The sequence below is a fragment of the Eleutherodactylus coqui genome, chromosome 5 (assembly GCF_035609145.1).
Source record: "Eleutherodactylus coqui strain aEleCoq1 chromosome 5, aEleCoq1.hap1, whole genome shotgun sequence".
NCBI lineage: Eukaryota > Metazoa > Chordata > Amphibia > Anura > Eleutherodactylidae > Eleutherodactylus > Eleutherodactylus coqui.
In genome coordinates, this window is record NC_089841.1 from 264,259,358 (window position 1) to 264,274,882 (window position 15,525).

General features: G+C 44.3%; 1 protein-coding gene across 1 annotated transcript in view; it reads right to left on the minus strand.

Annotated features, from left to right (window-relative positions):
• LOC136628589 (tetraspanin-33-like) overlaps positions 1-15,525 on the minus strand; it is an 82,682-nt gene that overhangs the window by 53,701 nt on the left and 13,456 nt on the right. The window contains exons 3-5 of the mRNA XM_066604618.1: positions 14,112-14,236; positions 5,804-5,878; positions 5,241-5,336 (exon numbers count right to left, since the gene is read on the minus strand). Of these exons, the coding sequence (XP_066460715.1) occupies positions 5,241-5,336; positions 5,804-5,878; positions 14,112-14,236 (296 nt within the window). The remainder of the gene's footprint in view (positions 1-5,240; positions 5,337-5,803; positions 5,879-14,111; positions 14,237-15,525) is intronic.

Consider the following 15,525-nt stretch of genomic DNA (forward strand, 5'->3'; position numbering starts at 1 on the left):
AATGACCCCATTTTAAAAACTACACCCCTTAACGTATTCACTGAGGGGTGTCATGAGTGTTTGAACCCCACAGTTTTTTTTAGGAGTCAATGCAATTTAGAAGAGTAAAACTAAAATTTCATATTTTTGCAAATATGTCATTTTAAAGACAGGAATTTTTTCTATAGTACACATGAAAATGAGGATTTGCACCCCAGAATGGATAAGCCTATTTGTCCCGTGCTCAGAAACATACCCATTGTGGCCCTAGTATTCCGTCTGTATGCACAATGGGGCCCAAAATGAAAGGAGCAACTGGTGGCTTTCGGAACAGAAATTTTGCTTGAAGGAGATTTAGGCCCTATTGCACACTTGTAGAGCCATTGAGTGACCAAAACGATGGAGAACCCCCCCAAGTGACCCCATTTTGAAAAGTATACCCCTTAACGAATTTATCTAGGGGTATGATGACTTTTTTGACTTCACAGTTTTTGAATGAAACTAAGCCAAGCCGAAGGAAAAAAATAACGATTTTCATTTTTTTGGCAATTCTGTCTTTTTAAAAGCAGTTTTTTTGTACAGCACATATATGAATGAAGACTTGCACCCCAAAATGGGTACCCCTGTTTGTCCTGTGCTCAGAAACATACCCATTGTGGCCCTAATCATATGTCTGTATGCACAATGGGGCCCAAAATGAAAGGAGCAACCGGTGGCTTTCGGAACAGAAATTTTGCTTGAAGGAGATTTAGGCCCTATTGCACACTTGTAGAGCCATTGAGTGACCAAAACGATGGAGAACCCCCATAAGTGACCCCATTATGAAAATTAGACCCCTTAAAGAATTTATCTAGGGGTACGATGACTTTTTTGACTTCACAGTTTTTGAATGAATCTAAGCCAAGCCGAAGGAAAAAAATAACGATTTTAATTTTTTTTGGCAATTCTGTCTTTTTAAAAGCAGTTTTTTTGTACAGCACATATATGAATGAAGACTTGCACCCCAAAATGGGTACCCCTGTTTGTCCTGTGCTCAGAAACATACTCATTGTGGCCCTAGTATTACGTCTGTATGCACAATGGGGCCCAAAATGAAAGGAGCAACCGGTGGCTTTCGGAACAGAAATTGTGCTTGAAGGAGATTTAGTACCCATTGCCCACTTGTAGAGCCCTTAAGTGACCAAAACGATGGAGAACCCCCACAACTGACCCAATTTTGAAAAGTAGACCCCTTAACAAATTTATCTAGGGGTACGATGACTTTTTTGACTTCACAGTTTTTGAATTAATCTAAGCCAAGCCGAAGGAAAAAATTAGGATTTTCATTTTTTTGCAATTGTGTCAATTTAAAAACAGTTTTTTTTGTCCAGTGTACATAGGAATGAAGACATTCACCCCAAAATGGATACCCCCATTTGTTCTGTGTTCAGAAGCATACCCATTGTGGCTCTAATCTACTTAAAGAAAACATGGCTAGGCCTATAATGGAAGGAGCACCCGTCGGATTTCAGGGTATAACGGAATAAATTCCAGGCTCCATTGCCCACTTGTAGAGCCATTGAGCAGCCAAAACGATAGAGAACCCCCACAAATGACCCCATTTTGAGAACTAGACCCCTTAACAAATTCATCTAGGGGTGTACTGCGTATTTTGACCCCACAGTATTTGAATGAATCTAAGCAAAGCAGAAGGAAAAAATTACGATTTTCATTTTTTGACAATTTTGTCAATTTAAAAATTTTTGGACAGTGTACATAGGAATGAAGACTTTCACCCCAAAATGGATCCCCCTGTTTGTCCCGTGTTCAGAAACATACCCATTGTGGCCCTAATCTACTTACAGGAAACATGGCTAGGCCCATAATGGAGGGAATGCCCGCTGGATTTCAGGGCAGAACTGAATAAATTCCAGGCCCCATTGCCCACTTATACGGAAAAAAAATTGACTTCCTAAAAATAATCCCCCCCGCCGCCATCCCCATTTTTTGGCATTCCCTAAATATTAGATAATTGTAATAATATAAACTGCGTTTTATGTCTGACTACAGGGGTAATTACGGAGGCTGGTTGGGTTGGGCACATGGGGCAAGAAAACCGTTTATCCCCCCTCCTCTCATGCTTTTTGGGGGTATTTTGTGACCTCAGCGGCGGGGATGGGGTGTAAAAAGTGGTGCTCTGTGAGGCTTTGTAATCTTGCTTCGGTGCAGCGGTCTCGCACAGAAGGCGCTCAACAAGGTGCTCCTGGAACTGCATGAAGGCGAACGTTCCCGGGGCTTCTTGTAAATTACGGATTACAGGTAGCAGTCTGAATAACGCCGGGCTCACACGGCCATATGCAGAATCTGCTTACGGAGGCCCGCAGCAGATCCCAGCTGTGAGCCCGGCTGTGACCCTGTGTACGACCGCGTAATGTACTGCGCATAACTGCGTACTCACACAGGCGGTCATGCGCAGTACACCGTTGTTTGTTTATATTTCCCGCGCCGTCACTTAGAGATGACACAGGTACCCGCAGCCCGTACACAATGTGTTTGCACATGGGCTGTGGGTATATCCGCGGTCATAGAGCACAATAGGCTCTAGGTCGCGGATATCCGCGGTAAAATATAGCATGCCGTGTTCAGTTTCTGCGAGTGGATTACGTAATTCCGACCCACTAATTGGGGGGAATTGTGTAATCCAATGCATGCGATTGATCCGTGGATTACCGCTGATCAAGGGCATGCAGAACCGGTAATAGTTCTCCGGTCATGTGTGACCGCCCTAATGTTAGATCGCTACTTTATCACGTGACCGGGGACCGCTCAACGAGGCCACCGGTCACTGCTCCAAGCAGTCAGCGACCAGTCAGGAGATTTAAAATTTCCTGGGCTCTCCGGCTCCTGCGAATGTTTCCGGCATTTTGCCGGCGGGCACATGCGCAGCAACTGGAAGGGTCCATGGAGGATAATCGCATCTGGATTCGAATGCAGAAGCCTCCGAGAAGATGTTTCATCTCCCCCCACCGATCGCATCGGTGAGGGGAGATGAAACTTCCACTTTTTAAAGAACTTTTACGTGATCGCCATTATGCATTGGATAACGGCGATCACGTGACCAGTAACCGCATACCGTGGCTCCCCGTGACATCTCCAGGCTCTTGCCTACCTTTGGTAGCCAGGAGCAGGGAGATTTTAAATTTCTTGGGCAATATTTCATTTTTGCGCATGCGTCCACCATCATGCTGACGGGCGCATGCGCAGAAGCTGGGGTAAGGTCCGCGGATGAACATCCCATCAGGGAACAAATCCGGGGACCTTGGGTACGTAATTTCATCCCCAACTTTAACTTTATAAACTTTTATTTATTTATTTTTTTACTTTTTAACTTTATAGGATCACCGTTATCCGATGGATAACGGTGATCATATGACTGGAAACCGCATACAGCGGTCCCCAGTCATATCTCCCTGCACTCAGCTAACTGTGACAGCCGGGTGCAGGGAGATTTTGAATTTGCTGGGCTCGCCGGCCTTCTGCGCATGCGCGCCACATCGGCACATCGCAGAAGCCAGCGGGGGGTCCGGAGACCGGCCGGAGGACATGGAGGAAGGGGGGTGAGTATTTTAACCTTCCCTCATGGATCCGATCCATGAGGGAAGGTGAAGCTTTTCTTTTTTTTAACTTTTTTTCACTTTTCCGCGATCGCCGTTATCCATTGCATAACGGCGATCACGGTACCGGGGACCGCTCACCGCGGTCCCCGCTGACATCTCTTGCCTCCCGCGTACCTACAGGAGCCAGGAGATTTTAAATTTCCCGCGCCGCCGGGCCTTCTGCGCATGCGGCTGACGTAATGCCGCCTGGCGCGCATGCGCAGAAGGACGGCTACGGGGCCCGGAGCGTCGGGAGAGCGGGGAGCAGCGTGCCAGACCCGGGTGAGTAATTTCAGCTCCTCCGATGGATCCGATCCATCAGGGCAGCTGAATATGTAACTTTTTTTGCACTTTTATTTACTTTTTTGCGATCGGCGCCGATTGCAATGCCTGGGGGGGCTACCTGCGGACACCGACAGCATGGAGCTGTCACGTCCACAGCCCGAGGGGCTTTATTCTCTGCAGGACACATGTTTTTACGTCCTCAGAGAATATAGCCCACTTCGGGAGGACGTAAAAACACTATGGGCTGGTCGTTAAGGGGTTAAAATAGGTATAGGGGTGAAGGATGAGAACATTATTCTTCCACTATATAAGGCCCCACATGGAATACTGCGTACAGTTCTGGACACCGGTGCTCAGGAAAGATGTTGCAATGCTTGAGGGGGTTCAAAGAAGGGCAACTAAACTAATACATGGAATGAAGGGACTGGAATACCCAGAGAGGCTAACAAAATTAGGATTATTTACCCTGGAAAAGAGACCGCTAAGGGGTGATCAAATATCTATGTATAAATACATGAGGGGACGATAGAAGGATCTTTCCCATGATCTGTTTATACCCAGGACTGCGATGGTCAAGAGGGCGTCCGCTACGTCTAGAAGAAAGCAGGTTTCATCGCCAACACAGAAAAGGGTTTTTTACTGTAAGAGCAGTGAGACTGTGGAACTCTCTGCCTGAGGATGTGGTGATGGCAAAATCCATAGAGGAGTTTAAAAGGAGACTTGATGTCTTTCTAGCGGGGAAGGATATTACAGGATATAAATCTTAGGTTAATTATTAATCCGGGTATACAGGCAGGTAGGAACTGTTAGGGGTTGATCCAGGGATTAGTCTGATTGCCATTATGGAGTCAGGAAGGAATTTTCCCCCAAATTGGCTAATTGGTTCCTGCCTCTTGGGGTTTTTTGCCTTCCTCTGGATCAACAACACAGGGGGATAAACAGGCTGAACTAAATGGACATTGTCTTCATTCGGCCATACTATGTTACTATGTTACCCGCTGACGTAAAATCATAAAATTTGAGGTTGATACATGGTCAAAGTTCCTATGTTAAGTCTAAGTTCCTCTTCAACCAACAGCGCTGCTAGTGAGAGTCAAGCATTGCTAAGCAATGTTCGTATCAAGTGCTTAGCAGTTTGACTGGTAAGTCAAGCGTGGAAGACCAAGCTCCAGGGGTACACTCAGATGGAAGTTGGTACACTGAAAATGTAGTTTATCCTGAAGTCCTAGCCAATTAAATAACCAATTCTTAAAACATTTACAACCATTTTTCCAAACATTTTTGGAATTTTAGCAAAGTTCGGGTCAATCTTGTCATTTGAAATATTAAGACCAATGTTACCTTTTTCTGAATATAATCAATGAGGTTTTGCAAATCCAGATCATCTCGGTAATAGATAATTGCTTTTGCCATTACAGAAGACGCGGAGTCAGAAACCTGTTAATAAAACAGAGTGTTAAAAAGTAGAGATGAGCGAACCTACTCGGCCACGCCCCTTTTTCTCCCGAGCACCGCGATTTTCGAGTACTTCCATACTCGGGCGAAAAGATTCGGGGGGCGCCGTGGGTGAGTGGGGGGTTGCAGCGGGGAGTGGGGGGGGGGAGAGAGAGGGCTCCCCCCTGTTCCCCGCTGCTACCCCCCACTCCGCCACGCCTCCCCCGCCCCCTGGCGCCCCCCGAATCTTTTCACCTGAGTACGGAAGTACTCGAAAATCGTGGTGCTCGATCGAGAAATTACTCGAAACGAGTAGGTTCGCTCATCTCTATTAAAAAGCCTTCTTACTATTACCTTGCCACAAACTGCGGGGCAGCACAGTACGAGAGTGTTACATTCCCATCATTTCTTATAAGAACACTTTATGAAATCATTTAGTTGAGTTCTGTAGATAAAAGACAAGCACTTACAGTTCCTCTGAATATAAAGCCCAGAATAGCTGCCACAAGCTGCAGAATCAAGACAACAATCAGCATGCCGGCAAACTGCAAGAAGGAAATACACTGATCAATGCTATTTAGGTACATTCATTTCAATGTAAAAAATGTTTCTGGTAACTACAAGTATACCAACCAGAGAAGCACTGCAAATTCATCTAAAAGATTTTGGAAACATGACAACAGGAAATGCAGCCATTTTCATTTACCTTCTCAGCAAGGATGATTAGCTGAACTTTAGTCATATTCAATTCAAAGTAAAGTGAGTTTTAACCCCTTCATGACACGGCCTATTTTGAGCTTAAGGACGCAACAATTTTTGGCGGATTTTCTTCTCCGTTTAACAAAAGTCATAACTTTTTTATTTTTCCGTCGACGCGGCCGTATGAGGGCTTGTTTTTTTGCGTGGTGAACTGTAGTTTTTATCGGTGCCACTTTTCGGTACATAGACTATATTGTAAAACTTTTTTTTCTTTTTTAATGATAGCAGGGAGAGAAAACGCATCAATTCTGCCATAGATTTTTTTATTTTTTTTTTACAGCGTTAATCATGCAGCATAAATGAGACATTCCATTTTTTCTGCGGGTCGGTACGGTTACAACGATACCAAAATTCTTACTTTTTTTTAGGTTTTCCCACTTTTTTGCAATAAAAACCCTTTTTCTTGGAAATCTTTTTTTTTCTAAATCGCTGCATTCAAAGTCCTGTAACTTTTTTATTTTTTGATGTACTGCACTCTATGAGGGCTTATTTTTTGCGAGACAAGCTGTAGATTTTATTGATACCATTTTGGGGTACATATGGCTTTTTTGATCACTTTTATTGCGTTTTTAGTGAGGCAAAATGCTAAGAATTAGCATTTTGTCTCAGTTTTTTAGTGTTTTTTTTAGCGTTTTTTTCCGTGCACAGTCAAAAGCATGTGCAACTTATTGTACGCATCGTTACGGACGCGACAATACCAAATATGTGGGATTTTATTATTTTTTTTACCTTTTTTTATGCTAATCTGAGAAAAAGCATAAAAAAATGTTTTTTTTTACTCTTTTTTTACATTTTTTTAATCTTTCTTTTTTTTTACACTATTTGAGTCCCTCTGAGGGACTGTAATCACTGCCCTGATGATCGCTGTTATAAGGCATGGCAGAGCTACTGCTCTCCCATGCCTTATCGCTTATACAGCGATCCTAGGCATAGGCAATACAGGACGCCAGTGTCTGGCGTCCTGTTGCCATGGTGACAGGCCGGGCTCTCGTGATGACATCGCGAGTTCCGGCCGGAGACACAGAGGGAGCCGCGCTCCCTCTGTGAACTCTTTCCCTGCCGCGATCTACTTAGATCGCGGCAGGGAAGGGCTTAACAGCGGGGGCGCAACTCCGATGCCCCCCCGCTGTAGCAGCGGGACGCCAGCTGTGACTGACAGCCGGCTCCGGCTGCGGGATAGCGCGGGATCATATGTGATCCCGTGCTATCTCCAGGACGTAAGTTTACGCCCTGTTGCGGGAAGTACCAGGCTGCCAGGACGTAAACTTACGCCCTGCAGCGGGAAGGGGTTAATATCAGTTTTTGAAGATTTAATTAAACACAGGCAAAATGACCAAACTTACTAATATATGTTTTAGGTGGAAATCCTATTTAGGTTAGTGTTTGCTACATAGTAATGATAAATGAGGAAGATAGCAGTGGGAACTCTGCATTAGATGCTGACAAACAGTTACTACCATTGTGTTCCCCAGCCATGTTTTTTGCCACATTGTTCAATGTGCGATCATAGGAAGTTATGAGTACAGGAGTTTTCCAGGATTTACATCCATTCATTGTCAAAACCAATCCCTCACCTAGAAGTTGTCGGATGGGATGAAACTTTCTCTGTGTGATGGTAACGTTGATATAAGTGATTACAATATCAGAGCAAAAGCATCATTTAACGTGGAGAACTGACCCCTTGTAGGGAGGCTCTAGTACCTTGTTGTACTGCCTCTAGCTTGGATACAGGATGTGATATGGGCTGTTACGGAGGCTGTAGTACACTGTTCTACCGCCTCTAGCTAGGACCCAAAATGTGATACGAATGGGCATGGAGTCTCTAGTACCCTGTTGTACTGCGTCTAGCTTGGATACAAGATGTGATACAGGCAGGCATTGAGGCTCTAGTACCCTGTTGTACTGCCTCTAGCTTGGATGTAAGATGTGATAAGGGGGCATGGAGGCTCTAGTACCCTGTTGTACCTCCTCTAGCTTGTATACAAGATGTGATACGGGCGGGCATGGAGACTCTAGTACCCTGTTGTACCACATCTAACTTGGATACAAGATGTGATAGGGGCGGGCATGGAGGCTCTAGTACCCTGTTGTACCACCTCTAACTTGGATACAAGATGTGATAGGGGCGGGCATGGAGGCTCTAGTACCCTGTTGTACTATCTCTCGCTTGGATATAAGATTCATATGGGGGGCATGGAGGCATACAGGTTCTGTATGGTATCCTGCAGCATATCATTTGCTGTAACTGAACCTCTAGATCTTGCAAACTTATAGGCTGTTGAAGTTGGTGCTCCAGATGGTCCCATACATGTTCTTTTGGCAATAGATTTGGCGACTGGGCAGCCTCAGAAGTGTGACAATGTTGTGAAGACATTCCTGTGACCCCCTTGTATGTGCGGCAGAGCATTATCTCACTGAAAAAGGCATGTTGGAAACTGCCATGACGGGAACACATGTGGCTGCAGGGTGCCCTGAACATATCGCTGAGTACCACTACTAGGGGTGACCGATTGTCGTATGTGATGGTACCCCAGACCATTGCACTAGCGCAGTGGGGGCAGTCTGCCGCTGCACAGCAAAGATATTGAGGCACTCATTCCTAGGTCTCCAGACAAGAAAAATGGTTGTTATTTCATTGCCCAAACCAAACTTGGATTTGTCACTGAAGACAACTCGGTTCCACTCTGCAGCAGTCTCCTTTCTACACTTACGAAACCACTGCAAATGAAGGTGACAATCAGTGGGTGTCAAAGGCCGTACACATGATGGGCACCATGAGACCAAGTGTCCTTTAGCCAAGCGCCTGGAATTGGTTCCAAAAGTCACAGAGGTCTGTAACGATGGCGCCACTTGTCTCTGGGTGACAGAAAACAAAATAGTTGGAGCTGCTTGTACTTTTCAGACCATCTACTGGTGGTATGTCAAGGGCGTCCTGAGCCCGGTCACCTTGTGTGCCCTCACGTATCCACTAATCCCAACACTTCCTAACAGTCTGGTCAGAACGGCCCAGGTGGCAGGCAATTCGTTGATACGACCATCCAGCTTTTCACATCCCAATAATGCACCCCCTCTCAGACTCTGGTAACGGGGTGAAATCTCTTCTCTGTGTCGTAGAGGAGTCTAGTGGTCAACAAGCTCTACACAAGAGGAAGAAGAGGTCACTAAACACAAGGAGCCTCTAAGAGCCTTTTTATAGGCAAGGAGGGGAACCACTTTTATGGGACTGAATACAGCAATGAAAAAATAAATAATTACAATAAAAGGATTTTATTGTGCAAAACTAGAAAGACCTAAAAAATATATATCATAGACTCATAGAATGGTAGAGTTGGAAGGGACCTCCAGGGTCATCGGGTTCAACCCCCTTCTCAGTGCAGGATTCTATAAATCATCCCAGACGAATGTCTGTCCAGCCTTTGTTTTAACACTTCCATTGAAGGAGAACTTGCCACCTCCCATGGTAACCTGTTCCACTTATTGATCACCCTCACTGTCAGAAAGTTTTTTCTAATATCTAATTTGTGTCTCCTCCCTTTCAGTTTTATCTCATTGCTTCTAGTCTTTCCTTGTGCAAATGAGAATAGGGCTGATCCCTCTGCACTGTGACAGCCCTTCAGATATTTGTAGACCGCTATTAAGTCTCCTCTCAGCCTTCTTTTTTGCAGGCTAAACATTCCCAGATCCTTTAACCGTTCCTCATAGGACATGATTTGCAGACTGCTCACCATCTTGGTAACTCTTCTCTGAACTTGCTCCAGTTTGTCTATGTTTTATGTGTTAAAGTGGGGTGCCCAGAAATGGACACAGTATTCCAGATGAGGTCTGACTAAGGAAGAGTAGAGGGGGATAATTACCTCATGTGATCTAGACTGTATGCTTCTCTTAATACATCCCAGAATTGTGTTTGCCTTTTTGGCTGCTGCATCACATTGTTGACTCATGTTCAGTGTATGATCTTTTAGTATACCCAAGTCTTTTTCGGTTAAAGAAAGACACTGCGATTCATAATTTTAGTTACTAATTTTTCTTTGTCTAATTCTAGTTACTCGATGACCAAGATACTCGGGTTATGCGAGCAGGATGGAAATGATAATGGGGATGTTGCTGACCAGTAATTAACAACTAGCCAAAAATAAAGTACCAAGCATAGATAACATACCAGAAGAGCTATTGCTGCCAATACCAGTGAAATCAATCACAGCGCTGTGCCAGGCAGTATGGGCATCCAGACAATGGTCACAGGACTGGAAAAGATCTGTCTTCATCCATCTACCGAAGAAAGGCAACTCCCAGAATTGCTCCAACTACAGAACAATAGCCCTCATTCTGCATGCAAGATCAAAAATTATATGGGAAAGACTGAGATCAGTAGTGGAAGTGGCACCCCCTGATGCGTAGGCAGGATTCCAGTGAGGATGCGGCAGCCGCAACCATATTGCAAACCTGTGATGGACCGTGGAACAAGCTTGAGAATACCAAAATAATATCTACATGTGCTTCATCAACTACATCACGGCCTTTGACTGCGTCGACCATGACAAGCTATGGCAGGCCCTACAAGAGCTGGGCTAGTCAAGCTAATAAAATCACTTTATACCAATCAAGAAGCCACTGTGAGAACACAGTATGAGCCACAGATTGGTTTGGGATTGGCAAAGGCGTCTGACAGGGCTACATCCTCTTACCCATCTTGTTTAACCTATAAGCGGAAGTGATCATGCAGAGAATAGACCTAGATGAATAGGAAATCGGGGTGAAAATAGGTGGAAGAAACCTCAAAAATCTCTGTTATGCGGATGACTCAACTCTCAACTCTGCTTGCAGAAATAGAAGCTGGTCTGAAGCAGCTGATATGCAAGATTAAAACTGAAAGAAATGAGCCTCTACCTTAATTTAAAGAAGATAAATATTATAACAACTGCAAAAAAAGGCCAAATTCAAATCAAAATCGACAATGAGGTCATAGAATGCATGTGAGACATTATCTTCCTTGGTTCAAAAATTGGCCAGGCTGCCCCCTGCTATGCCAGAGATAAAATGTAGGATAGCATTGGGGCAAAATGTGATGCTAAGCATGGACAAAATCTGAAAAAGTTGCGATATCGGTATAGCAACTAAACACAGGATAGTGCAAACCACTGGTTGGGCCTATAGCCATGTATGGATGTGAAAGCTGGACTGCGAGGGAAGCTGATAAGAGGATCGATGCATTTGAGCTGTGGTGCCGAGACAGCGAGAGTAACAAACAGATGTCCTGAATCATATAAGAACCAATATATCATTGGAGGCCAAGATGACCCGGCTCAGACTCACGTATTTTGGCCATGTAATGTGAGCAGAGTCACTAGACAAATCTGTAATGCTTAGACAGATCAGTGGCCAAAGAACATGATGGTGGATACTGTGGAAGCAGATACTGTCATGGATATCACACAACTGAAAGAAGCAAAACCGAAAAACATTAAGGGAGCTCGCCTTTAGGGTTGCCGCCGGTTGTGAATGACTAAATGGGTAACAACAAGTTTGTTATGTAGACACAAAGAACATAAGCCATGCTAATTGTCACATCCTCAAAGTTTCAAAGACAGAGGATGGATTAAGGAAACTATTATTCAAGTGTGACAAGAAAACTTGTGAATTTTAATTGAGATTTACTTTGCTTGTGACCACATCCGCATTTAATTCATTCAGTTCTCCCGGGCATGAAAATAGCTGATACCAGAGAATAAATGGGTGAATCTTCCAGTGTCATAGTTTATAATATTAGAGTTGGGTGAGCCATATGGGCGTGCTGAGAGCCATATGGGGACAGAAAATCATGCAGTCTGGGGGCTGGTTCTGAACATGTGGTGCACTCTGTCAGAAACATACAGTATGTGATCTCTAGTGGTCTATTTGTGACCATGTTGAAATTAAACGCTGCCCTCTGTGGGAGATTGTCATGTCAGGAGAGTTCTGGAAGGCCTTTTAATTCAATACTATTTCTCCTGCTCTTGTTCATCGAGGAGCAGAGTTAGAGAGTGCAGGAAAGCGTAACTTCACACTGAAATACAGAAATATGTGAGGGCAGGGAGGTAGTCACCGACTCGGAAGCAGATATTCTAATAGCCAGCGAATTAATTCCACCTCGCAGATTTTCGAGGGTCTGCTTTTTCAGATGTTCAAAGCAATGGGCCAGAGGTTCCATCGCAGATATGAAACCAGCCTAAATTCCGCAAAGTGTCAGCTAAACGTAAATCGTCTATGCCATACAGTTCTATACTGTAGATTATCCATAGGTTTTCGTGTTAAGGAAACAATTCCCACATGCCCCTCTACTGAAAAGTGTAGTTGACAAAGTTCTTCAGTACAGCAGAAGTATACCACAGATGGGACAGTTTCTACACCAAACACATCAAAAAGTCCATCATCTACAACAGGCCATCAGATACAACCAAATCCACTCTAACCCAACTGACAGAGATAAACATTTATACTAACCTAAAAGGACAATTTTTAAGGGTGACCATCCCTCCTCATTTGATGACCAAATCGCCAGAGCCACCAGAATACACCGAAGCCCACTACTCCAATACACAGAAGGAAGGAAACGGACGTGTACCTCTAGTAGTGACCTACAATTCACAGCTAGAGATAGTAAAGAAGACTGCAAAGAAACTATCATACCTTACACAAGGATGACCGTCTGAAAACCATATTCCTGGACCCTCCCCTTCTGTGTTACAGACAACCTTCAAAATTGAGGAACTTTGTGATCAGGAGGGCATTGCCCTCCGATACGCAAAAATGAACTTATTTCTGTAATCTTGGGAGCTGCAAGACCTGCGGACGGGATACAAATCCCTAACACAGCAAGACTATAAGATCCCGGAGACATTCACGTGTTCCACATCAGATGTTGTGTACCTGATCCTGTGCAATTAAGGTCCTGTTGGAGGCCTTTATGTTGGAGAAAGAGGACAAAAACTGAAAGCGAGGATGAGTTCTGACCACCACTAAATTAAAGAGTGAAAAACAAAATTACCTGTGGCCGATCATTTTTCTAGTCATAGACAAGACATAGAACTTGTAAGCGTCTTACCAGCGTTGGGCTGGAGCTTACAGAATAGCCAGGAGTTGTTATCAGGAAGTCATGGTATACAGTACAAATGGGATGAGATGCAAGCGCAATCAATGGAAGCCAAAGGTCAGCAGCAGGAGGTATCGGTATGCAGTAAAAACAGGATGATACAGAAGCGTAGTCAATGGTCAGCAGCAGGAGGTATCGGTATGCTTGTAGAGGAGGAAGAGGAGCTTGATCAAGGTGGTGGAACACAATAATCACACACTGAGGGATTGGCAAAGCCAGGCTTTTATAGGAGATGCAATCAAGGCAAGAGGCGGGGTCAGAAACAGGAGGCAGGAGCTAGATAACTGGGATCAGAGAACAAGGCTGATAGTTATGCAGGGAAAGTGGTCACAAGCTGTATAGCTCAATAACAAGGGCCAGTGCTTGAAGTACAAGAGGTTCCTGGGTCAAGTCCTGACAGAACATATGAAAGTTACTATATTAAAAGGCAACTTCAAATCTCAATGTCATAGGAGAATTCGGGAGTACAAGTTTATAACTATCTTTGACACTCTCAAGACCAGAAACATCATTGGAAGTGGCTTCATGCATCACTAGAGATTATTAGAAATCTATAGCAGAAATAACACACCAGTGGGGTGACACAAATTTAGAAGCGCTAAAACTTTCACATCACTTATGTATGTATATGCGTCTTCGGATCTATTTAATTAAGCCTGAGGAATAACCCTGAGTAGGTTGGAAAGCTGACTATAACATCATGCATTTTTGTTAACCATTAAAAGGTCTCATATCTACAAGATTACTTGGTTTCTCTTACTGAGAACAATCACATGTTCTTCTACTGGTTAACATCGTACTAAACTTTTTTCTTTTTAAAAACAATATGCTGACACATTCCCCAAACATGAAAACAAGGTTCTATAAGTCTGTCGCTAGCATCTACTTACAATTTTAAGCAGTAAGTTGATATCTCTCAGGGATCCCAAGCATCCAAAGAAAGTAATGATAAACATAAGTATTCCCACCACGATTAATAAGATAGCAGGATCTGTAGTCAGCGACTCCACAGCAGCTGGAAAAAAATAATATTTAGTGATTTGTACTGAAGAATCAGTCAGGATAAATTTCATAAACATTTCCTGCACAACAGCTCGAACTCCTCTACTAGAAAGATAGTGAAATAGTATGGTTAAAAAAAGTCACAAAAAGGAAAACCCCCTCCTTGTAAGGCTTGAGGGACAGTTAGGAGGGAAAGCCTCATGGGATGGGATCTGGGAGCTTTATGTACATGATGGATGGATGATATGTCACTCTCTATGGAGCCTCATGGGATCTGGGAGCTTTATGTACATGATGGATGGATGATATGTCACCTTCTATGGAGCCTCATGGGATCTGGGAGCTTTATGTACATGATGGATGGATGATATGTCACTCTCTATGGAGCCTCATGGGATCTGGGAGCTTTATGTACATGATGGATGGATGATATGTCACTCTCTATGGAGACTCATGGGATCTGGGAGCTTTATGTACATGATGGATGGATGATATGTCACTCTCTATGGAGCCTCATGGGATCTGGGAGCTTTATGTACATGATGGATGGATGATATGTCACCCTCTATGGAGCCTCATGGGATCTGGGAGCTTTATGTACATGATGGATGGATGATATGTCACCCTCTATGGAGCCTCATGGGATCTGGGAGCTTTATGTACATGATGGATGGATGATATGTCACTCTCTATGGAGCCTCATGGGATCTGGGAGCTTTATGTACATGATGGATGGATGATATGTCACTCTCTATGGAGCCTCATGGGATCTGGGAGCTTTATGTACATGATGGATGGATGATATGTCACTCTCTATGGAGCCTCATGGGATCTGGGAGCTTTATGTACATGATGGATGGATGGATATGTCACCCGTTATGGAGGAGGTTTTCTGGTTAACCATGATATGTTACAAAGGTCATTACTAGGTCAGATGAGATGGCAGAGAGTGAGTTCTGCCCAGTGATGGACTGGTTGGCAGCGTCAGATAATTGGCTGAAGAAAAATGGCGGGAAATGCCTGTGGTGGTCAGGCAGAATCTGGTGGCCTGACAGTGACTAGTGATTGGCCCAGAGGAACAAGCTGAGAGGAGAGGCAGTGAGATATGGAGGTGCAGGGATGTGGGCCATCATCATCTGGACAGGAAGCAGCATCCCGCCCTCCCTCCCTTAGGTTTGTCGCGGTGTAGTTAATGGGGGATTGTTGCCCGCATTAGGCGGGTGGGCAGGTAAACTTGGGGAGAGTTTGGTGGTGGTAAACTCGCGTCTGTAAGACAGAGGTTACATGAACTGTTATGGTTAT